Below are 26,210 nucleotides of genomic sequence, written 5' to 3'. Positions count from 1 at the left end.
AAGCACGCTATAGAGACACCAGATATTAGTGGCAACTGTCAAAGTACACTGGCAGAGGTCTGCAGAGCACACGCTGAAGGCCTGACACACCCGCTTTAAGGACACTGACTGCTATTAGCTTACACTGAAAAACTTTTTTTCTTTGTAAAAGCACGCTATAGAGACACCAGATATTAGTGGCAACTGTCAAAGTACACTGGCAGGGGTCTGCAGAGCACACGCTGAAGGCCTGACACACCCACTTTAAGGACACTGACTGCTATTAGCTTACACTGAAACACTTTTTTTCTTTGTAAAAGCACGCTATAGAGACACCAGATATGAGTGGCAACTGTCAAAGTACACTGGCAGGGGTCTGCAGAGCACACGCTGAAGGCCTGAAACACCCGCTTTAAGGACACTGACTGCTATTAGCTTACACGGAAAAACTTTTTTTCTTTGTAAAAGCTCGCTATAGAGACACCAGATATGAGTGGCAACTGTCAAAGTACACTGGCAGGGGTCTGCAGAGTACATGCTGAAGGCCTGACACACCCGCTTTAAGGACACTGACTGCTATTAGCTTACACTGAAAAACCTTTTTTTCTTTGTAAAAGCACGCTATAGAGACACCAGATATGAGTGGCAACTGTCAAAGTACACTGGCAGGGGTCTGCAGAGCACACGCTGAAGGCCTGACACACCCGCTTTAAGGACACTGACTGCTATTAGCTTACACTGAAAAACTTTTTTTCTTTGTAAAAGCACGCTATAGAGACACCAGATATTAGTGGCAACTGTCAAAGTACACTGGCAGAGGTCTGCAGAGCACACGCTGAAGGCCTGACACACCCGCTTTAAGGACACTGACTGCTATTAGCTTACACTGAAAAACTTTTTTTCTTTGTAAAAGCACGCCATAGAGACACCAGATATGAGTGGCAACTGGCAAAGTACACTGGCAGGGGTCTGCAGAGCACACGCTGAAGGCCTGACACACCCGCTTTAAGGACACTGACTGCTATTAGCTTACACTGAAAAACTTTTTTTCTTTGTAAAAGCACGCTATAGAGACACCAGATATGAGTGGCAACTGGCAAAGTACACTGGCAGGGGTCTGCAGAGCACACGCTGAAGGCCTGACACACCCGCTTTAAGGACACTGACTGCTATTAGCTTACACTGAAAAACGTTTTTTCTTTGTAAAAGCACGCTATAGAGACACCAGATATGAGTGGCAACTGGCAGAGGTCTGCAGAGCACACGCTGAAGGCCTGATACACCCGCTTTAAGGACACTGACTGCTATTAGCTTACACTGGAAAACTTTTTTTCTTTGTAAAAGCACGCTACAGAGACACCAGATATGAGTGGCAACTGGCAAAGTACACTGGCAGGGGTCTGCAGAGCACACGCTGAAGGCCTGACACACCCGCTTTAAGGACACTGACTGCTATTAGCTTACACTGAAAAACTTTTTTTATTTGTAAAAGCACGCTATAGAGACACCAGATATGAGTGGCAACTGGCAAAGTACACTGGCAGGGGTCTGCAGAGCACACGCTGAAGGCCTGACACACCCGCTTTAAGGACACTGACTGCTATTAGATTACACTGAAAAACTTTTTTTATTTGTAAAAGCACGCTATAGAGACACCAGATATGAGTGGCAACTGGCAAAGTACACTGGCAGGGGTCTGCAGAGCACACGCTGAAGGCCTGACACTCCCGCTTTACGGACACTCACTGCTATTAGTTTACACTGAAAAAACTTTTTTCTTTGTAAAAGTACGCTATAGAGACACCAGATATGAGTGGTGGCACTGACTGGGCAAATGGGCACAGTATCCACTGTGAGCCTGACACAGAAGCTGGCAGGCAACTAACTGCTATTCAATCTATTACAGTGAAACATTTTTTTTTCTTTTTAAATGTCAAGCATAAGCTATTGTGACACCAGATATGAGTGGTGGCACTGACTGGGCAAATGGGCACAGTATCCACTGTGAGCCTGACACAGAAGCTGGCAGGCAGGCAACTGCAATTACATTACACACACACAAAAAAAAAGCAGACTGATGTTCTAGCCCTAAAAAGGGCTTTTTGGGGTGCTGTCCTTACAGCAGAGATCAGATGAGTCCTTCAGGACTGTAGTGGACACTGAATACCCTAGCCTAGCTATCAATTTCCCTATCTAATGGGCAGCAGCTACCCTTTACCTCCTCTATCTAAGCATGCAGCTTCAGAATGAATCTAAAATGGATGCTGGGAGGGAGGTGGGAGGGTCTGCTAGGGAGGGTGTGCTGCTGATTGGCTGGAATGTGTCTGCTGACCGTGAGGCACAGGGTCAAAGTTTGCTCAATGATGACGAATAGGGGGCAGATCGAACCGCGCATGTGTTCGCCCGTGGTGGCGAACGCGAACACACTATGTTCGCCAGGAACTATTCGCCAGCGAACAGTTCGGTACATCACTATAAGTCACAGCTGATTTAAAAAAAAAACATATTGTTTGCATGCAGTCTGGGTCAGTCACAGCCAGGGGAGGTGTTGCTAAGGCTGCATAAACAGAAACAAAGGTGATTTAACTCCTAAACGGCAGATAATTGAGCATCGAAACTTTAGAGGCATAATCTATACACAAAATCTGCTTCATTAATCTAAAGTTGTTTTTGTGACTTTACTGTCCCTATAATAATGTAGATGAAATACCAACAACAAAGTGGTAAAAATACAATTGATTAAAATATTAAAATCTTTTCATATTGACTTAAAAAGGTGTAGAAGTTGAAGAAAACAAAATAAAATAAAAAATGCTGGTGTTTAATTTCAAATAAGCCTAAGTGAGCTTGCTTTGCATAATTTTGGCACCTTGCTCAATATATACATAATTTTGCCAGTGGAGCAAGTTCCAGCATCTATTATGGCTATCAGTATTGAATGAGACCTCAGCGTGGTTACTTCACAACACTCTCCCCTTGCTCAATCAATTCCTATTTTAGTCAGCAGAGGGAGCTCCAACCTTGATTACGGCTATCAATTATGTTGTTAACTAAAGCTCAAAGTTTATACTGTATCATTCATCAAAACGAGTAACCGCTTTCCACTTAGATATTATAAATACTTATAATGAAAAAACAGATAAAATTTGTATCATGTAATACCTTTTTTATTGGACTAACAGAATTTTTTAATGACAAGCTTTCGGGAGAACCTCCCTTTCTCAAGTCTGAAGCATTTCTGAGCAAGACGACACATAGAATTCAAAGTCGAGTTTTGATACAGGGGTTAAAGCGACATGAGTGTAGATAGACTTGAGAAAGGGAGGTTCTCCCGAAAGCTTGTCATTAAAAAATTCTGTTAGTCCAATAAAAAAGGTATTACAAGATACAAATTTTATCTGTTTTTTACATCTACATCACTGGACTAATACGGCTACAATCTCTACTTGAACACTATATAATTAAAAATTTAGTCTTGGAGTGCCTTTCAATGAATTAAAGGGACACTATAGTCACCTGAACAACTTTAGCTTAATGAAGCAGTTTTGGTGTATAGAACATGCCCCTGCAGCCTCACTGCTCAATCCTCTGCCATTTAGGAGTTACATCCCTTTGTTTATGAACCTAGTCACACCTCCCTGCATGTGACTTGCACATCCTTCCATAAACACTTCCTGTAAAGAGAGCCCTATTTAGGCTTACTTTATTGCAAGTTCTGCTTAATTAAGATTTTCTTATCCCCTGCTATGTTAATAGCTCGCTAGACCCTGCAAGAGCCTCCTGTATGTGATTAAAGTTCCATTTAGAGATTGAGATACAATTATTTAAGGTAAATTACATCTGTTTGAAAGTGAAACCAGTTTTTTCTTTCATGCAGGCTCTGTCAATCATAGCCAGGGGAGGTGTGGCTAGGGCTGCATAAACAGAAACAAAGTGATTTAATTCCTAAATGACAGTGAATTGAGCAGTGAAATTGCAGGGGAATGATCTATACACTAAAACTGCTTTATTTAGCTAATTTAGGTGACTATATTTAGGTGACTATAGTGTTCCTTTAAGTTTCTCTAAAATGTAGACATCTTAGTTTGCCTTATGATGGTGGTCTCCCAATTCACTAAAAGCCATTTAGGTTGTGTCTGCTGCAAACTATGCAGAAACTTTGTTCCTTGACTTAGTGACCACGCTCTACCACACTGTGTTGACTGGGAAGCTAATGGTGCATTCAATGTTTTAGCTTCATTCCTATTAAGGTCTGACATGCTTTTTGGAGGCACATCATGCAATCACATATATTTAAAAAGTAGGAAACCCCTAAAACCTAAACAAGAAACACTTCACATTGTGTCAATTGCCCAACGTAAGTTTTGGTGCCAAAATGCACCATCATCAGGGACCCATAGTGAAGTTGCTCCTGCACCAACAGAGTTTAAGTGCCCTGCTGGATATTCAAAACAATCTTGTCTTTCAAGCACTTCCTTTGATTGGATCTCCTCTTCAAAAGGGAGTGAGGGGTCCTTTTAAATTAATTCTTCCTATTTCAAAATTCAGATAGTTTTATCTCATAATTAACACTCTATTTGACACAGTGGCGGATCCAGAGCCTGATCTCGGGAGGGGCACTTGTAGATTATTTAAAGAAATAATCCAGACACAATAACCACTACAGCTCAGTGTAGTGGTTATGGTGTCAATAGTGGCGGGACCCCCTCCCAGAGTAAGTAGTCAAACCGTTTAAGAACAGTTTGACAACTTACCTGAGGTCTGCTGGGAACTGGGGCTGTAGTAGGAGTGGTGTGTGTGAGTGGTGCAATGTGTAAGGGGTGCAGTGTGTGTGTGAGGGGGACAGTGTGTGAGCAGTGTGTGTGTGTGAAGGTTGTAGTGTGTGAGTGAGGGCGGCAGTGTATGTGTGAGTGTGGGCAACGTGTGTGTATGGGGCGGCAGTGTATGGGGAGCAGTGTGTGTGTATGGGGTTAGTGTATGTATATAGAGTGTGTGTGTGTGTATGGGGGAGCAGTATGTGTGTATGGGGGCAATATGTGTGTATGGGGCAGTATGTGTGTATGGGGGGCAGTGTGTGTGTATGGGGGCAGTGTGTGTGTATGGGGGCAGTGTGTGTGTATGGGGGCAGTATGTGTGTATGGGGGGCAGTGTGTGTGTATGTGGGGCAGTGTGTGTGTATGGGGGCAGTGTGTGTGTATGGGGGCAGTATGTGTGTATGGGGGCAGTATGTGTGTATGAGGGGCAGTATGTGTGTATGGGGGGCAGTGTGTGTGTATGGGGGGCAGTATGTGTGTATGGGGGGCAGTATGTGTGTATGGGGGGCAGTATGTGTGTATGAGGGGCAATGTGTGTATGGGGGCAATGTGTGTATGGGGCAATGTGTGTATGGGGCAATGTGTGTGTATGGGGGTAGTATGGGGGCAATGTGTGTATGGGGCTAGTATGGGGGCAACGTGTGTGTATGGGGCAGTATGGGGGGCAATGTGTGTATATGGGGGGCAAGGTGTGTGTATGGGGGCAGTATGGGGGCAATGTGTGTGTATGGGGGCAATGTGTGTGTATGGGGGCAGTATGGGGGGCAATGTGTGTGTATGGGGGCAGTATGGGGGGCAATGTGTGTGTATGGGGGCAGTATGGGGGGCAATGTGTGTATATGGGGCAGTATGGGGGGGCAATGTGTGTGTATGGGGGCAGTATGGGGGGCAATGTGTGTATATGGGGGCAGTATGGGGCAATGTGTGTATGGGGGCAGTATGGGGGGCAATGTGTGTATATGGGGGCAGTATGGGGGCAATGTTTGTATATGGGGGCAGTATGGGTGCCAATGTGTGTATGGGGGCAGTATGGGGGGCAATGTGTGTATATGGGGGCAGTATGGGGGCCAATGTGTGTATGGGGGCAGTATGGGGGGGCAATGTGTGTATATGGGGGCAGTATGGGGGGCAATGTGTGTGTATGGGGGCAGTATGGGGGGCAATGTGTGTGTATGGGGGCAGTATGGGGCAATGTGTGTATGGGGGCAGTATGGGGGGCAATGTGTGTATATGGGGGCAGTATGGGGGCAATGTGTGTGTATGGGGGCAGTATGGGGGGCAATGTGTGTGTATGGGGGCAGTATGGGGGGGCAATGTGTGTATATGGGGGCAGTATGGGGGGCAATGTGTGTGTATGGGGGCAGTATGGGGGGCAATGTGTGTGTATGGGGGCAGTATGGGGGCAGTGTATGTGTGTAGATTGTGTGTGATAAGGGAAGGGGGGCTTTTCTTTTTTAATAATATATATATATTTTTTTTTATTTAATTTAAATAAATATTGATGTCCCCCCTCCCTTCTTACCTTTACCGGGAGGAGGGGGGACATTTCTTGATCCCTGGTGGTCAGAGGGTGATTCCCTGGTGGCCCAGTGGGGAGAGTGAACTCTAGCCCATAGCTCCCGGGCTAGAGTTCACTCTCGCGAGATTTGGAGCGTTGCCGTGGTTACCGCGGCAACGCTCCAAGCTCGCGAGATGAGGACCCGGAGGAGCTGCAGGCAGAGCTCCCGGGTCCTCTCTCCTCCCTCTCCCTCTCCCCTGCCGGCTGTCAGCATAGTGCCTGCGGACCGGCGAGGGAGATCTCTGATCTCCCTCCCCGGTCCGCAGGCACCTGCATGTGCTGGCAGGGGTGAGGGAGACCGTCAATTTTCTCGGGGGGGGGGGGCAATTGCCCCGTTGCCCCCCCCCCCTGGATCCGCCACTGATTTGACAATCTTCTGTACCACCGAGATCCTCATTCAGGGTCATTAACCCTTGAGAACAAGAGAACTTCTAGAGCACTGTCATGAGACAGAGGGCTTTATGTATGGACAATGTACTTCCCCAGGAACTTTTAAGTGATTGCATGTCCTCTGGCAACAGCTAATGTGCGTGTTATTAAATACAATAGAGTCTTATTTATCTCATTTATAAGACAGCTATGTTTCTATCTGGGCCGTGTTTTGTGAAATCTTTTCTGTTTTACCGCCTCTTGCTGTAATTTCGATTCTTGGTGAAATCACTCTTTCAGATGTTCATCGTAAGTCAGGAGTGGCCAATATCTCCCCGTTTTTGTCTTTCATCGCATACCAACCAACATCAAAATTACTGATACATTTTATTCTTTGGGGTTACCCAATTCTGCTTTATCTTGTAGAAGGTTGTCCAAATATGCCATTAGTGCCACATGGTAAGTCCTACTTAGGCATCTATTAGGGTTTGGTTGCCACCTTTTAATAAAGGGCAGGCACAATCTAAATGCCCTTTTGTGAATGTGTGGACCACCTTTAAAAGGCATACTAAGACATCCGTATCCCCTTTCTAAGACAGACTTGATTAATTAAACAAAGTCACAACAAAAAAGTAAAAAATCTCCTAAGCCATATCTTGAAAAGCCACCAAGAAATTATAGGAATTTTGACAAGCCTAACAATATAAGTCCTTATTCAATATGACACAAAAAATAGGATAGATAACATCTACAGTGAGAAATAGCTAATTAACTCAAAAGCACACTACTAAAATACCATATAGATCTATCAAAAAGCCTACAAAGCAGAGAATGCCTAATATAATTTTTTTTAATATAAATTCTGCTAATAAGTTGAAAGGCTATTAAAGGATAACTGGGGCAGAGCTTAATTCCTTTAAAATGGATAAAGAGTGTAACAAAAAGGAGAGAAGGGAAGTATAGCCAAGTAGGAAGGGAGACTGAAGTGCCCTTATTCACCAAATGGATGTCCTACATAAGGGTAAACAACCCACGTACAGCTAAATACACACTGTAATCCATGCTACTAATTCAGCACACAATACAGAGCTTTGTAACATTTATATAGTCTCTATGGTCTTCCCTGCTTCACTCCCTACACAGTGCAGTTCAAATACTTAAGGCAGGGATTTTTTTTCTAATTTTTCTACATATAATTAATTTAACATATACCCAATTTCCTTTCAAAACTGGATGGAAGGATCATTATATTAAAAGATAGTGTTGAGGTGACAGTTATCCTTTAAGGAACAGATATGATTGCACTTTTTTGGGTTTGTTTTTTTTTTGTTTAATTTCTACACTTTTTAAAATCAAAGTGAATAAAGTTTTATGTTTTAATCAAGTGTATTTTTCCCACATTTTCTTGGGGTTTCCCCTCCTATTTTTTGTACACCAAAGGAACAAGGTCAAAAGATAGACAGGCATATACAACAAACATAAAATGCAATCATATGCACTCACATAAGGCATATTATCAGACCATAGCGTGGCCGGGTAAAAGGGCTCTGAAATCACGAAAGAGCACTGGTCCAAAGATGACAGGAGTCTAAATAGGTCCAGGCCCCTTGCGTGATATTTGGCCTCTTTTGTGCAGGCAAAATGCATCATAAGAGATGCCAACAGAAAGGGGTGGTGGCTAGCGTCATTTAGGTTTGATCGGGACTACAACAACACAACTTGGATCTAGTGAAAATGATGCTGCATCTATAATTCTGGGACAGCGGTTGAATTGACGTTGATGCTCCAATATTGGTGAGTGACCTTACAGTTTGCTGTCGTCTGACAAAGAAAATTAAGTAAACATCTTGAACAAAAAACAAACAGCAAAACGGAAATGATAAATTAAAAAGACAAGGCCAAAAAAAAAAAACAAGTCATAACCTCAAGTAAATAAAACAAATAAATTGCAATTAGCAGAACAATAATTCACTTGGTATATCACGTGAATAAGCAGTAAACCTGATATATCATCAGGGTGGTTTTGATAGTGTGTGTGGGCAGGTTGAGACAGTGTGTACTTAAAAAAAGTAATCAATTACCTGGTGGTTTAGTGGTCTCCTTACCTGGTGTTCCAGTAGTCCCTCTCTCTGGTGGTTCGGTGGCTTTGCTATCCGATCTGCAGCTCCTTCGAGTGAGGAGATGAAGATCATGTGGTAGAGGTCTTGTGAGCTCTGGCACTTAAAGTGTCAGAACATTGCCATAGTAACCTACGGCAATGCTTTTATTGGCTGAATTTGCAAGATCTCTACTACATGGTCTGTAGCTCTGCACCCAGTGGAGCTGCAGACCGGAGGTGCTGGGTTTTCTCTCCTCTAAACACAAAATGTGGCTATTGATAAATAAGGACATCATGCACAAGATTAGAGCCAATGGAACACCTGGCTCAAAGGTATACACAGGAAGATACTTTAGGGGGATCCAAATCCCTTTTCTAGCTGGTGTTGGTCAGCTGTGCGAATAATGGAAATACCATAGCATAATATTGCATGCACAAGAAATGTAAAATGCAATCATATGCACTCACATAAAAAACTGTTGGTATTAAGCCCATCTAAAAGGTAGTAAGTGTCACCGCCCCTGGTGCTCATATCGGCGTGGCCATGCCTGATCGGTGCGGTCGTGACAATACTGTTAATACACCCAAGTCCCCGGTTGACGCGACCGCACCTGAGCAGAGCGGTTGTGCCAAAAAGGGAGAAAATTACTTACCTGGATCACGGTGGCCCAATTGTCTTCCCCGATGGTTCCCAGCTACACAGGTGAAGATGCATTTTGCTGCATGTGTATGTCTGTATGTCCCTTAAACGCCCTCATGAATTTCTTACACCCCTTTTGAGGTCCTTATCCTCTCTTTTGAATGTCTTACCTCATTTAATCTATCTTATACTTCCATATTTTCCCTTTGTGTGTTTCTTACACCCCCCCTTTGTGTGTCTTTTACTTCCCTCCAGCCCCTTGTGTGTCTCTTTCTACCACAACCCCTTGTGTTTTTCCTTCTCCCTCAGCCCCTTTGTGTTCTGTCCAGATCAGTTATTTATTAACTAGGATTAGCCGGGGCCAGTGCAAGTATTTTTTTACGTCTAGGCGAAGATGGATTTTGCTATCCCCTTATCAGTTCAATTACATTATTTCAGATGTTTATTCACTAAATTCCAGTGTTGCAGTGAATTGAACACAGAGTAGCAATAATTAGGTAAAAACATCCAAGCACTGACAGGTTGGAGAATTCTTTCAAGTTAACTACTTTATCCTATATTTTGCAGTTCAGTTTTCAGTTTGTAATTTGGTCTGACCTGCGCTCACCATTCCTTCATAATCTTCATATCTCTCTGTTAGTAAATACCTCTATATTCTCTCATCAGCTTTTATTCTCTCTTCCCCTTTAATTTATCGCCTGCTTATAATCTCTCACGGTTATTCACTAAAGTGAGAAGTGCAGGTGATTTACACTTCAGCTCAGTTCCTCCAACGCAGCATCGTATCAACAGACATTCCACTGAGTCAGAGAAAGTGAGATCCTTAAACTCGCTAACTGATTTCTGGCTGTCCTCCAATGTGCTGGGCCATGGATTACTGCTGGTATCAAGGTGGGCAACAAAGTTTCCTTGCAGGTAATCCAGTTCTGATAGTTAGATGTTTGAAGGATTACAGGCATAGAACTATTGATCTGAAATCTATTTTTTTTTTGTTATATTGCACAAACATTCCTAAACAGAATAAACCACATTGGTAGGATATATTAAATAGACTACAGACATGGGTGGTATTAATATAAAAACATTCAGAGCATAGTCTATTAAGGTAAATGGAATAAAAAGCTATAATGATATACATTTACATAATTTCATTTTTAGGTATAATTAAACAGCAATCTGATAACAAATATGCATTTTTAAAATTGTTTTTTTTTATATGAGAGTTATGAGTTTCTAAGTTTTAAATAAATGTTATGCATTTTTTTTTACATTTTTTTTAAAGAACTGTATTGTATTAATCCTATAGAATAGAAAGAGAGAGCTCACACCTTTATTCATTGCAACATTCAGCCTGAACATTTCTCTCCTCCCCCCTTTGTTTTAAACACCCATATATTAAATAGGGCAGTAGCTACAGGTTTTACATTCAAATTGGAAAATCCAATGTCTCAAATAACCTGCTCTGGAAAAACTATTTTCTAGAAACGAACTTGATGACAATGAACAGAAGAATGAGAGGTTAGTAGAATTAAAAGGATATCATAATGGCCGATCATATAATTTAATTTTATGTATGTATAATGTACATTTATTATATATCCAAAACGCATGCAAACCTAAATAAATATTCTGTCGGACTGTCTGTCTATTACATTTATGTTAACCAATGAACCCCAAAATCTATTTGAATTTTAATAAAAAAACACAGCTGATTTTCTTTATTGAACAAGTCATTGGTGCATTGAAAATGGGAGAATGCAAAAACTCACACTATGAGAGAGAGAGAGAGAGAGAGAGAGAATGTGTATATCAGTATACCTTTGTGAGATAATGTCTCAAGGTTGCAAGAACTTTATATAGAAAAGTTATAGCAATATTTTGCATAAAATCAAAAAAGTTTAGCAAAAGATTGAAATCCTTCTTTATTACATGTTTTTCTATCTGCCATTGATTTGTACAAATTGATATTTAATCAAAGCTTCAGTTTTTTTTTTCAGCTGGAATTACAAATTACAGGGTTTTTCATTAAAGTGTGAATTGTGAGGAATTCAAAGTTATTTTTTAAATTTTTGGTCAGAATACACAAAATCAGAAATATTCTCCAAGTCTGACATGCTTTCAGTTTGGATATTTCAACCTAAAAATTTAAATTTGCTTTGAATTTTCATTGAATTCTAGATAATTCGTTCCTGTCAATATTAATCACTAAACTTGACTAAATTAATATAAATAAAAATCTGAATGTGAAAATGATGCCTTTAAAAATCCAAGGTGGGATGTACTTATACTCGTTTTGCCCCTCTTTTATCTGTAATGAAAGCTGGCTTATTTTTCTGACTGTCCGCTACCCCCATACCTCACCCCTTTGCCAATCGTTACCTTCACTTCCTGTATCTTTCCAAATCCAACTGCTAACCCTCACCTACAAAACCCTCACCTACTCCACCCATCACTACATTTCCTCTTTACTCAGCAAACGTGCGTCTTTTACTTATTTCGACACAGGCAGCTTGTCCATCAATCCCTACCCCCCTCTGACATTCTGTTATTTTGATTGTGTCTTTACCCCTTTGTTATAGAGTGTAAGCTCATTTGAGCTTCACCTCGTGTCTACATTCCGTATGTCTATTACTTGTTGTCAGATATTCACATTTTATAATTGTAAAGTGCAGCAGTTGCAGTATAACGTTTGAGCATTTTTCCAAGACCCCCTTTTTTGGGTAAACTTTGCGATTTGAATTTTGTTTGCTATATTTTTAGATTATGGATAATTACAGATAGAAATTGGCAATACAAAAGGTGAACCAATATGCAGTGCCATCTTTAATATCACTGTCGCTTTGGGCAAGATTTTGCCCATAAGGTCTCATCACATGTCCTTAGTATTTCTTCACCGAACATCCTGTATATTATATTATATAGAAAAGTTTGTAACAAATGTTACACAAAGAACATTTCTATGCAAATTGAATGACATGTCCCACAAAATCCAAAATGTGTATCCCTGACTTTTGCAAAATTGTTAATTTTGCACTGTTATTATTATTATTATTATGATTACCATTTATATAGCGCCAACAATACTTTACAATATTATAAGAGGGGGGATTTAACTATAAGGTAAGGGGTAGGGTTTGGGGTAGAGTTATGGTTAAGGTGAGTGGTTGGGTTAGGGGTAGGGGTAAGGGTAGCGGTAGGGTTAGGGGTAGGGTAAGTCCTGAGGTGCCGAATTCCCGAATTGTCAAACTCCAGAATTTCGGAAGTGCCGAACTGAACTGAAATGCCGAAGTCCTGACTGCCGAAGTGCCGAATTGCCGAAGTCCCGAATTTCAGAAGTGCCGAACCGAAGTGCCGAATTGCCGAAGTCACGAATTTCGGAAGTGCCGAACCGAACCATATTTTTTGCCCGTGCACATCCCTATTATTGGGTACAGTGATTTCTCTGGCAAACAAAGTAGTCAAGAGCATTGCTGCATGTTGCAGGGGACAGTGAGGAATAACTTTATAGGATGACACACTTACTGCTGTCAAGTTATGTATCAAGAGATCAAACAATTTAGTGTCCAGTGACACAGCATATGACACTTTGAATTCTCACTTTAGTGAATAACCCTGTAAATATTTAAATGGCATTAAGGGTGCCCTCCATATTTCTTCTGAGTGTTTTAACCATTCCCATTCCCATGGGACAGGGGATGGGAGGTACTGTAGTATTACAGGAAGAATAAATATTTAGGTGGGATTGTTAGAATGCAATAAAAATAATGTATGAAAGGAACACTACAAAAGGTATTCCTGACACTACAGTGATAAAATTAATATTTAGGTGACCGGTCCCCTCTTCTTACATTAAAGAAGTGATTTTACTCAACTTTTCTCTGTACCTGCCTGACTTCACTTCCATGGCTGAGATCATCAGATTTGATCATCTTAGTCAATTCAAGTCTTTCCCATAGGGAAGTATTGGGAGGCTATTATGCATGCACAGCAAAACGACACACTGCACCAATCAGCATCTCCTCATAGAGATGCACTGAATCAATTCATCTCTATGGGGAGCATTCAGTGTCTCCATTGCAAGTGGAAGCACCTTCTGTGACCATCTGAGTGACAGCCACTAGAGATGTTACTAGGCACCAATGTAAGCACTGCATTTTCTTTGAAAATACAGTCTTTACAGTACTCATCTTGCAGGGACTGGTTATAGACACCAAAACCACTACATTAAGCTTTAGTGGTTCTGGTGACTATGGTGTCTCATTAACTTATAGAGTAAGAAGCAGCACCCACTGTTCCAAACATGACTCTGCCCTACCTGTTTCATCCTTCAAATGTATGGATTTCCTTCGTGCCGTTTGGATTAAAATAAAAAAAAATAAAAAACAATCCTTTTTTTAAACAATAAGGCATCTAAGCTATTATTCTTATAGTTCATAATTATATAGTCCCAATTCACTTCCCAATAATTCTCCAGGAGTACATATCCAGGGCCCATGCAAGGTTTTCTACACCCTAGGCAAGGATTTAGTTTACTGCCCAAAACTTTATTGAACAGTCCAAGCACCATAATGAAACTATGACTCTTTTAGTTGTATCCCATAATAGTCTCCCTGAACTTAGAATTACACAAAATACTACAATTATAAAATGACTAACTGTTTGACTCTGCCACAACCGAGACTTGTCATGTTGCAATACAAACAAACAAAACTCGTCTGGCAACCTTCATCAAAAATTTCTATTGGGGTGAGGCACCATATTAATCAAAAGAAAAAAAGCTTGAATGGGGCTGTTGGTAAGGTAATAGAAGATATGTTACTGTTTTTATGAGGTTGTGTTCCAGGTTAGTGCATTTTGTCAATATAGTTGATACAGACTACAGAACTACACAATATACAAACTCAGGATCCCCAGCAATTCATGGGATGTACCCTGCACTTCGAAAAGCACAAATACACATTAAGGGTGAGGAATACTCCCAACTACACACACATACTGTAATACTCTGTTATAGCCAAAATAACAGAGTATTACAGTATGCAACTATATATATGTAACTATATGTATTACAGTATGCAACTATATATATATATATATATATATATATATATAGATATAGATATATATGTATGTATATATATATATAGGAAAATGGATTCCTCCTTACTGTAATTTTCTTTTCCTGGTCACAGGCCATGGCAGCACAACAACAATGGTGGGTAACTCCTCCGTATCCCTAACCAGACAGGAACCTAATTAAACCAGAAGGTATAAGTAACCCCTGCTACTCCTTCCACCCTCAGTCTTATTTCCAGCAATATCCCAAGGTGGGATCATTTTGCTCTCTTGGCCTATGACCAGGAAAAGAAAATTATGGTAAGTAGGAATACATTTTCCTTTTTTCCTTCTTTTTTTGTTCCTTCAACTTCATGGGTGGAAGATCAACAGAGAAAAAAGTCAGCTACATCCATCTCAGAACATGAAGTACCTGGGAGCCACGTTCAACACTTTCAAAGGTACGGTCCAGCTGTCTCCAGAGAGAGGTGCAAACTTTGTAAAGAAAGATAGAAAGATGTTGGCATCCAATGTAACCTCAGAAGAAAAATGTTTGAGTCTGCTAGGTTCAATGTCCTCCATTGTAGGTCTGACAAGGTGGGCACAATGGAGAATGAGGAAGTTTAAAACAAATTAAATTTGCCAATTCAGATCAGGAAATCTGCAACATCCCATCAACATTCCTCCTCAGGTTCACCAATCCCTGATGTTATGTCTACACAAGAGATTTCTACTCAGAGGATTTCCCCTGGGAAACATTCAGTGGACTATCATAACCTCAAATGCCAGCCAATGGGGATGGGGAGCCTATCTTCAAAACCATTTAATTCAAGGAAAATGGATACCATCAGTAACAAACACTCCCTCGAACCTCCTAGAGCTCATGGCCGTGTTTAAAGCTCGGAAGTATTTCCAACCACATCTCTACAAATGGGTCAAAATTAGAACAGACAACGCAACGGTGGTAGCTTATATCAACCATCAAGGAGGAGCCAGGAGTCGCAGTATGATGAGGATTATGAGAGCATTATTGACATGAGCACAAGTACATCTAGCAGTTTTAACAGCCATTCATCTTCCTGGAATACAGAATTTGATAGCCAACTTCTAAGCTGTCAGGATCGGGACAGGGATCCAACACGCAGAGTACCAACAGTAGCCAGATACGTATACCGGACCTTAGAATGGCCGGACTAACGTAAGTAGTACAGTATAGAATGGTCAAAGACAAGCCGAGGTCGAGGGTAACAGAAGACAGGTAAGCGAGAGACAAGCCGAATCAAGGGTAACAGAGAGAAGCAGAGTAAGGTAATCAAGCCGGGTCAAAACCAAAAGGGATAATAGAATACACAAGCACTGAGTGACTAGAACAAGCTAGAACCACGACAGGGCAATGAGCTAATGAACGAAGCTCTGTTAAATACCCTGTTCAGAGCAGTAACCACGCCTCCGAGGCGTCTTGATTGGTCCTGCAGCAATTGACTGACAGGTCATTCCGGGGGAGTGTCCTGATGACTACTTCCTGCCTAGATGCTGTAAAAGGCAGTCACTCCCTCGCGGCCGGCCTAGGATGACCGGATAGACCGCGGGGAAGGGAGCCATCAGACCGTCTGGATGGAGGAACAGCTAAGTCTCTACCGCTTTCGGAGGTAGAGACCACAGGTACCCTGACATAAGCAGAGTGGAAATAGATCCAGAAGAATGGAGTCTATCAAACAAAATAGTTAAGATGATAACAGAAAAATGGGGATTTCCACAAATAGACCTAATGGCAACAAACAAGAACAGAAAGGTAAAGGACTTCTCCAAAAATCTCGATCCACAGGCCATAGGAAGAGATGCATTGTCAAGCAGATGGCTATTCAACCTAGGATATGCTTTTCCTCCAACTCCACTCATCTTTCCCCATCTGAGGAGGCTATGACGGGAGAAAGTATACATCACTCTCATAGCTCCTTTTTGGCCTCGCAGACTATGGTTTCCACTGAGGTTAAGACTCTGCAAAGAAAAACCATGGCAACTACCGAAGGTTCCATTTTTACTACAACAAGGTCCAGTTCTTCACCCAAAATCAGCCTCCCTCAATCTGATGGCGTGGAAGGCAAAGGTTTTTTCCCAACCAGTGATTATTAATATTATTTTATTATTTATATAGTGCCAGCAAATTCTGTAGCGCTGTACAATGTGTGGACTAATAGACATGTAATTGTAACCAGACAAACGGACGCATAGGAGCAGAGAGGTTGAGGGCCCTGCTCAATGAGCTTACATGCTAGAGGGAATGGGGTATAGTGACACAAAAGGTATAAGTAGGGGTAATCAAATAGGTTGCTAGAAAAGTATTCACTGAGAACTTATTTTTGACAGTTGCAGGAGAGGAGTCATGGGTGGCGAGGAGGGGTGGAATGAAAACCCGCTAACAGTTTAAATGATATGCTTTCCTGAAGAAGTGTGTTTTCAAAGATTTTTTGAAGGAGTGAAGACTGAGTGAAAGTCTAACGGAGAAGAGAGTTCCTCAGAGAAGGTGCAGCCCTGGAGAAGTCTTGGAGATGAGCATCAGATATAGGAGTACAGACAGATGATAGACGGAGGTCTTCGGCAGAGCGCAGGGGTCTCAACGGGACATACTTGTGTATTAGGGAGGATAGGTAGGTTGGAGCAGCATTATGTAGAGACTTGTAAGAAAGCACCAGAATCTTAAATTGAGCCCTTTATCTAACTGGAAGCCAATGTAGGGACTGACAGATGGAGGAGGCGTGGGAGGTGCGGGCAGACAGGAAAATGAGCCTTGCCACCGCGTTCATAATAGATTGCAGCCGTGCAATCTAGGAACATGGAATATATATCTATATCTCATGTTCCCCATGAATAAATCACACAAGCTCACTGACACACAAAGACAAGCTCCATGGCACACATAAAACTTACTACGGACAAGCTCTCTGACACACGCAAGTTGATTAAAGACAAATTCAATGGTATACACACACACGCTGACTACAGACAAGCTAACTGACACAGACAGGAGCTCTCTGACCCATACAAGCTCATTGATACATATACAAAAACTCACTACAGTTAAGCTCACTGTCATAATTTTGAGCAGGTCAGATAGGAGACTTATGCCAGGGTTGACTTCAGGTACTTTATTAGTGATTTTAGACATATTATGAAACTTGAGTGAAAACAGAATTTAGGCAATATGCCACAAAACAAGATACTTTCCACAGAACAGGTTACTTGCAAATAATAAAGAATGTCTGTAATTTCCAGGTAGGGTTGTAACAGAGGCAGGCTGGTAACAGAGGCAGGCTGGTTTGAAGTATACTTGAATTAAGGATGGAGCAGGTTATTGTTAGGAGCAGGTTTGAAGGTAAGTCTGGAGCAGGCTGGTATGGGGCAGGTTTGAAGGTAAGTCTGAAGCAGGTTCACAGGAACCAAGATATGAAGTGATTCAGGTAAATCACCAACTTCAATGTAAAGGCCACTGGTATTCACGGCTGCAGCCCTGTCTAGGATTGTAATTACTCCTATGCAGGTGAAGACTGAGGTGACTAGTGGCTAGGGAGGCACTTCTGTTTTTTTCTTTTTTGGAACTTCTTTTAAAGAAACATGAATAAATGAAGATAAAACATAGTTGTCAGGATACGATCCTCTGTCACACACACAAGCTCACTACGGACAAGCTTATTAACACAAACAAACTCTCAGACATACACAAGCTTACTAGAGACAAACTAATTGGAAAACACATACAAGATTACAGGCTAACTCACAGACACAAACATACACAAACTCACTACAGACAACCTCACTGATGTATAAATCCAAAAAATAGTATAGTTACAAACATATACCAGTAAGGGCGCCACTATCAAAAAATGTGCAAATGCAATTACCATTCAAATCGTTGAATTTGGCATGTAATAGAAACAAAAGAGAAAATATAGTGAAGTATTTAATGACAAAAAAAAACCCAATGGATACACTCACAAAATAAGTGGCACAAAGAGAAATATATCTATTTGTGCTAAAGAGCTTGTCAGCCACCAAAGGGCTAAGTCCCCATAAAGTTGGTATCAGCCTTGGTACGTCAGGATGTCAGTCACTCACGGTATTCATCAATCTTCAAACGAAATGTGAAAGGAGCTGGATGTTGTCCTGTAGGTCTGACAAGTATTGGCTTTTTGGCTTTAATCCTCAGGGATACTCCAAGTTTCTCTCTGCTTGACGCGTTTCACCTGGTGACTTATCTAGTGAACCAATAGGAAACCTTATCGAGAGAGAGTGATGTGTGTGAGTAGTCGTGCACGCACTTTAGATCAGGATCTCCACTTGTTTCAATCTGTTCATTTTCTCTTCTTCCACAGTGAGGAAGAGGAAAAGGAACAGATTGAAACAAGTGGAGATCCTGATCTAAAGTACGTGCACGATACTATTACTATAAAAAGCATACTATTACAATAAAACTATACTATTTTTTAGATCTTGTGATTTGGGGATTTGGGAGTGGTCCCCTAATTTGAGTGGCTAGCCTGCACTGTTCAACTGCACTTTTTCCCACTTACCTTGTTTCTTTCACTGATATATAAAAGTTCACTACGAACAAGCTCATTGACACACAGACAAACACAAGCTCACTACAGACAAGTTCACTGATGCAAATACAAGACTAATACAAACCCACGTTACAGACAGACAAGATTACTGACAAACACACTCAATGACACACATACAAGTTCACTACAGACAAGCTAATTGATACACACACAGAAGCTCTCTACAGACAATTTACTTGATACACACACAGGCTCACTACCGACAAGCTCACTGACACACACACAAGCTCACTACAGACAAGCTTACTGACACACACATGTGCGCTGACACAACACACACAAGTTTACAACAGATAAGCTCACAGACACAAGCACACTCAAGCTCACTACAGATAAGCTCACTGGCACACACTCACACAAGGAAACTAGAGACAAGCTTACTAACACAAACACACAAGTAATTACAGACAACCTCACTTGCACACAGACACACAAGCTCACTACAGACAAGCTCACTAATTCACACACAAGCTCACAGTAGACAAGTTCACTAACACACAAGTTCACAACAGACAAGCTCATGGATACACATACTGAAGCTCACTACAGACAAGCTCACTGACACACTCACAATCTCACTAAATATGTGCTCACTGACACACACTCATACAAAATCACTACAGACAAGCTCACTGACACAAACATATGCAAGCTCACTACAGACAAGCTCACTAACACACAAAAAAGCTTACTACAGAGAAGCTTATTGACATACACGTGCTCACTCTGGATTAACCCTTTAAGACCGGAGGGTGTACTATTACGTCCTATTTTAAGCGGCTCTAAACGCCGCCGGGCGTAATAGTACGCCCTGCAGTTTTCTGTTACTTACCCGGCTGCCGACGATCCCACGCCGGCGATCGCGGTTGGAAGGACTCCCAGGGAGCCCCCCGCAGCACGTCCTTCCTCCTGGGGGCCCTCCCGGCCATGTGAGAGTGAGGTCCTTGCGAGGACCTCACAATCACATGGCTGGGTTAGCTGGCTCAGGCATTGCCAGCAGCGGGACTAACTGTAATGACAGTTAGTCCCCCTGCTGGCTGGAAATAATATAAAAATAATATACTTATATATATATATGATCTAAGTATATATATACACATATACATATACAAACTGTCTAGGTGTATTTTACTGTTATTTTACTGTTTATTGTTATATATATATTTATATATAATGTAAAAAAATATGTAAATACGTTAAAAAATAACATTAAAAAATAATTAAAAATAAATAATGAAAAAATATATCGATGTGTGTTATTTCGTTCTAACTGTATTGTGATATTAATATATATATATATTTATATCAAAATACACATAGAACGAAATAATATATATATCTATATACATAAATATATACGTATATATCACTATATATATACCTATATATAAATAAAAATATTTAAAAAAATTATATATATATATATATATATATATATATATATATACATATGTATACACATACGTATATATATATATACATATATTAATTCTACACATATATTTATGTAATATTTTTTCATAATTAGGTATCTTAATTAATTACAATTAGCGGGACCTGCCTGGCAACCCATGCCGAAAGTAAAGGGAATTTAATTTGCTAGCACTATATTTAACCCTATAACTTTCCAAGACACCATAACACCTGTACATGGGGGGTACTGTTCTACTCGGGAGACTTCACTGAACACAAATATTAGTGTTTCAAAACAGTAAAATGTATTACAATGATGATATCGCCAGTAAAAGTGAAGTTTTTTGCATTTTTCACACACAAACAGCACTTACACGGACAATATTATTGCTGTGATACTTTTTACTGTTTTGAAACACACATATTTGTGTTCAGCGAAGTCTCTCAAGTACAACAGTACCCCTCATGTACAGGTTTTATGGTGTTTTCAAAAGTTACAGCGTCAAATATAAGGCTCGTCTTTCATTTTTTTCACATTAAAATTCGCCAGATTGGTTACGTTGCCTTTGAGACCCTGTGGTAGCCCAAGAATGAAAATTACCCCTATGATGGCATACCATTTGCAATAGTAGACAACCCAAGGTATTGCAAACGGGGTATGTCCAGTCTTTTTTAGTAGCCACTTAGTCACAAACACTGGCCCAAATTGGCGTTTTTTGCATTTTTCACACACAAACAAATACTAACGCTAACTTTGGCCAGTGTTTGTGACCAAATGGCTACTAAAAAAAGACTGGACATACCCCATTTGCAATACCTTGGGTTGTCTACTATTGCAAATGGTATGCCATTATGGGTGTAAATTTTATTCCTGTAACGTGCTATATTTGACCCAGTAAATTCCCAAAACACCATAAAACCTGTACATAGGGGGTACTGTTTTACACGTGAGACTTTGCTGAATACAAATATGTGTATTTTATTGCAGTAAAAGCAAACAGTATTATGACATTGACAGTTAAAATGTCATGTAGAACTAAAAAAATAACAACATTTATTGTTTTCTCCCATTATTTTCATATTAAATTATGTTTCATAGCTAAATATTTGATATTAAATGAAAGCCCTGTTTCCCCTGAATAAAATTATATATAATAAGGGGGGTGCATTTAATATGAAAGAGGTGAATTATGATTGGACAGACATTTGGCGCAAATGCCAGGTTTTGTTTACGTTTTGTTTTGTTCACAACGTGTACATTTGGCTCAGTCCTTAAGGGGTTAATCAATTATCAGTTTGGCTGATATCATTGTCCGATATTCAGCATTTTTAGTAATATCAGTATTGGCTCATAATGATACTAATATTGCTGAATAGCAGGCTGTGGCAGAGGCCCAGTAAACGCTATCTTCAGATCCTCTCTTCATTTCTTAGGAACCCCCAGCCATCAAAGTATTGCTGTGGATTACCACAGCAAAGCTCTGCATGGCACAACAGTCTAGAGATAGTGATGTCGCGAACATAAAATTTTCCGTTCGCGAACGGCGAACGCGAACTTCCGCAAATGTTCGCAAACGGGCAAGCCAGGCGAACCGCCATAGACTTCAATAGGCTGGCGAATTTTAAAACCTACAGGGACTCTTTCTGGCCACAATAGTGATGGAAAAGTTGTTTCAAGGGGACTAACACCTGGACTGTGGCATGCCGGAGGGGATCCATGGCAAAACTCCCATGGAAAATTACATAGTTGATGCAGAGTCTGGTTTTAATCCATAAAGGGCATAAATCACCTAACATTCCTAAATTGTTTGGAATAACGTGCTTTAAAACATTAGGTATGATGTTGTATCGATCAGGTAGTGTAAGGGTTACGCCCGCTTCACAGTGACAGATCAAACTCCCCGTTTAACGCACCGCAAACAGTCCATTTGCACAACCGCAAACTCCCCATTTGCACAAGGTTGGATAATAAAATTAGCCATGTCCCGTTCCTTGTCCTCACTGATGTCATTGAAGGTCTCTTCCTCCACCCAGCCATGTACAACACCAAGGGTCCCCGAAAGGTGACAACAAGCCCCCTGTATTTTTGTTTTTAAATGTACACTACTGTTACACCAGATATGAGTTGCACTGGAGTGACACTGTGCCCTGGCAGGCCCTGAAACGCACACGTGTGAAGGAAACTGACTGCTATTATTTCACAGTCAAATTTCTAGGTTTATTTTTTAATGTACACTACTGTTACACCAGATATGAGCTGCACTGGTGTGACACTGTGCCCTGGCAAGACCTGAAACGCACACGTGTTAAGGAAACTGACTGCTATTATATTACAGTCAAAAAAGTTGTTGTTTTTTTAAATGCAAGCTATTGTGACACCAGTGCAGGTGGCACTGGGCAAGTGGGCACAGTATACGCTGTGAGCCTGACACACACGCTGGCAGGCAGGCAACTGCAATTAGATTACACAGGGGAAAAAAAAGAAGAAAAAAAGCAGACTGATGTTCTAGCCCTAAAAGGGCTTTTTGGGGTGCTGTCCTTAGCAGAGATCAGATGAGTCCTTCAGGACTGTAGTGGACACTGAATACACTAGCCTAGTTATCGATTTCCCTATTAAATCAGCAGCAGCTACACTGTCCCTCCTCTCACTAAGAATGCAGCTTCCGGGGGGCGGGGCCTAGCTGTCATGGAGGAAAGACGCACTTCATGTGAGCTCCCTCAATATCTCACTTTAAGCAGCTATCAACAAGCGAATTTCACCCCAGAAGGGGATGACCCAGCAATGTTGCTCCTACCTGACCGACCCGACATGCTTAATAGCGGTCAGCGACTCGACAGAGTCTTACTTACCTCCGCGTGGCAAGTGTGGCCTGGTGCTCACCGGGCAGGAGAGGCGGCCGATCTCCCGATTCTGGGATGCCCAGGAGCAGCTACTTCCCGGCAGGAGCTCCGTTACTCCCCCTCGGACCGGTGGGGGTTATCCCAGTCCACCTCTGAGAGGCTGTCTGGAGCTAATGGACGCACAGAGCACAGCCGCCCAGGCTGACATACTCTTCTGTGACTCTCCCAATATGGCGGCAGCCGCGTGTCCTCCTGGTACCAGCAAAGCATGGCAGGATATTGAGTCTAAGCTGGACAGACTCTTTAATCAATTTTGGAAGCAAATAACAAGCAGGAAGCCCCAACAAGCTCCACCACAGCTAAGCAAAGCAGTCCCCATTAAAATTCACCAACGCAAAAGGCGTCGAAGACGGGACCGGAGGCACAGATAGAAATGCAGAGCCTGCCCCACGTCAAGCACTCGTCTCCACCTTAAGCAACTACAATCCCAACCCGGACTTGAAGCACCACCGGGACAGATCCGACCACCCGACAAAACAAGCTGGGCACCTGGCGCCCAGAAGGGATCGGATGAGCACAAGCAGTAAACAACAGCCTGCCAAGCATGTCCCACTATAGCCGATCCTCCACATGCCTTTGATCACATGAACTGCTCTCTGCACATTAACTAATCGTAAAGTAGCAAGTGTTTAAACATGTCATTATTTCACCTCCTAAAGAGTTTATTGTTGTAGTTCCTTACATGCCTTTACCTTAACCGTTCATGTATTATGTTATTCATCTCATGGGGCGACTCACACTTGATTTATAACTAGTGGTGGAGCTGCTGATATAAATACACAGTTGATAACGTCGTGCAAGCTACACCCTAAACATGGAATGTGTCTGCTGACTGTGAGGTACAGGGTCAAAGTTTACTCAATGATGCCGAATAGGGGGCGGACCGAACATAGCATATGTTCGCCATCCGTGGCGAACGCGAAAACGCTATGTTCGCCAGGAACTATTCGCCAGTGAACCGTTCGGGACATCACTATCTAGAGAGAGTTGGAGGGAGGAAAGAAGATATTGTGTTGTGGGTCGCAGCAGTCCCTTCTAAACTGTGAATCTCCCTGGAAGCCTGCACGAAGCCACTGGACCACGAGTGAGTGTAATGCCCACCTCACTGGCCATGGGTAAAAGGCAGAGAGGGTGAAATAAAATTGTTCTAAATAAGTAAATAAAAAGCTTTTAGCCCAAGAGTGTGCACAAATCTAATAAGTATTTTTATGGATGTCCATGGAGACCCATCTACTATCATGGGATGGTTGTCAATTTACCCCAAGGCTATTGGTAAAGACAAGTTTTTAGGCTGCTGCCTCACATCACCATACTAAATATATTTTGCAACTATATATAATAATGTAATATTTTGTATTATTATTGCAGATTTGGTGCTGATTTAGCCTCACGTTGGGCTACTTACTTGCTTGTAGTTGCCACCAGGGCAAATGTAGACAGTGCCCCACTGTCTACTATATATATATTTGCAGAAACAAAACAGTGAAACAAAAACAGAGAACTCTGAAAATGAGCTAGAGCTCAGAAAACGCAATAGTTTGTCCTTCAGTTAGTCCCCGCTTTGGCTTCAAAATAGTTTTTGCTCACTTGTGAGTAAACCTTTACCATCTGAAATATCTTATCTCACCCATACGGGCAGTCTAAATCTGAAATACCGGCAAGTCCTCTCTACATGAGAGATACAGCAACCACAGATGATCATTTTGTCCTTTTTTTGGCCTTGTCAGTGAGGTGTAGCTAATATATTCCCCAAAATCAATCAATCAATATTCAAATAGATAAAACTGAAAAACTAAAAAGTGCATGAGGTGCAGAATTTTACTGAAATACAGAAATGAACATGTGTAAATAAGTAAAACTGATAAAACATATATACAGATTAGAACTTTAAATATATTTATAGATTCTTTTAATTTGATAACATTTTTAGTAGTATATATGTAGTAAAAAAGTAATAACATCTTTAATCAAGAGACAACAAATCTGAATTGCTTTTATCTGATAAACGTTTTATTAAGGGTCAATTTTACTATAATCATGCACGACATCAATGACGTTATAAATCAGTACAGCACTTGGCAAGGGAAATGATTGGCTTCACCTATCTATGCAGTATTATTAGACTACTGTTGCTGGAATGAAAATAAATACAAAGTCCATTATCCAAGATAAGACTTGGTAAGATTAGGTAGGGTTTTTTGCTTAAGCAAGATAGCAAAGCAAATGGTTTCCATGTATTCAGGAAGAGACTCTGGGTCTAGCTTACACCTATGTCAAGGCAAAAGTGCTTTTGCACAAAACTGGTATTTATTGACTGTCTGTGTTGATTCCCTTTATGTATTTAATTGTTTCTATCATATCCCCCCTGTCTCGTCTTTCCTCCAAGCTATACATGTTAAGATCCTTTAACCTTTTTTGGTAAGTTTTATCCTGCAATCCATGAACCAGTTTAGTAGCCCTTCTCTGAACTCTCTCTAAAGTATCAATATCCTTCTGGAGATACAGTAGACAAGTGAGGTACAATGGCATGAGCACTTCCCTCTTGATACTGCTAAAGGTATTAGCAGGTCCCTATACAACCAAGCATTCGGATAGCATTTCTTTCTTCTCCATTACATTGTCTGCCAACCTTTAAGTCATCTGAAATTATTATCCCTAAATCCCTTTCCTCAAATGTTGCCTGTCTATACTCTGTCTGTCACGATTCACACCGTGTCATATGGCCAAGTGTGGTCACCCTTCTGGTGGTTCCAAGGGGATTTGA

General features: G+C 41.2%; 1 protein-coding gene across 1 annotated transcript in view; it reads left to right on the top strand.

The window, feature by feature from the left end:
• Window positions 1-10,914: 10,914 nt before the first annotated feature.
• LOC134578165 (galactoside alpha-(1,2)-fucosyltransferase 2-like) overlaps window positions 10,915-26,210 on the top strand; it is a 36,952-nt gene continuing 21,656 nt past the window's right edge. Inside the window, exon 1 of the mRNA XM_063437171.1 lies at window positions 10,915-10,976. Coding sequence (XP_063293241.1) covers window positions 10,952-10,976 — 25 coding nt within the window. The 5' untranslated portion in view covers window positions 10,915-10,951. The remainder of the gene's footprint in view (window positions 10,977-26,210) is intronic.

This window comes from Pelobates fuscus, chromosome 11 (assembly GCF_036172605.1).
Source record: "Pelobates fuscus isolate aPelFus1 chromosome 11, aPelFus1.pri, whole genome shotgun sequence".
Classification (NCBI taxonomy): Eukaryota; Metazoa; Chordata; class Amphibia; order Anura; family Pelobatidae; genus Pelobates; species Pelobates fuscus.
The sequence above is the reverse complement of the archived record's forward strand: the minus strand, read 5'-3'. Positions and strand labels throughout refer to the sequence as shown.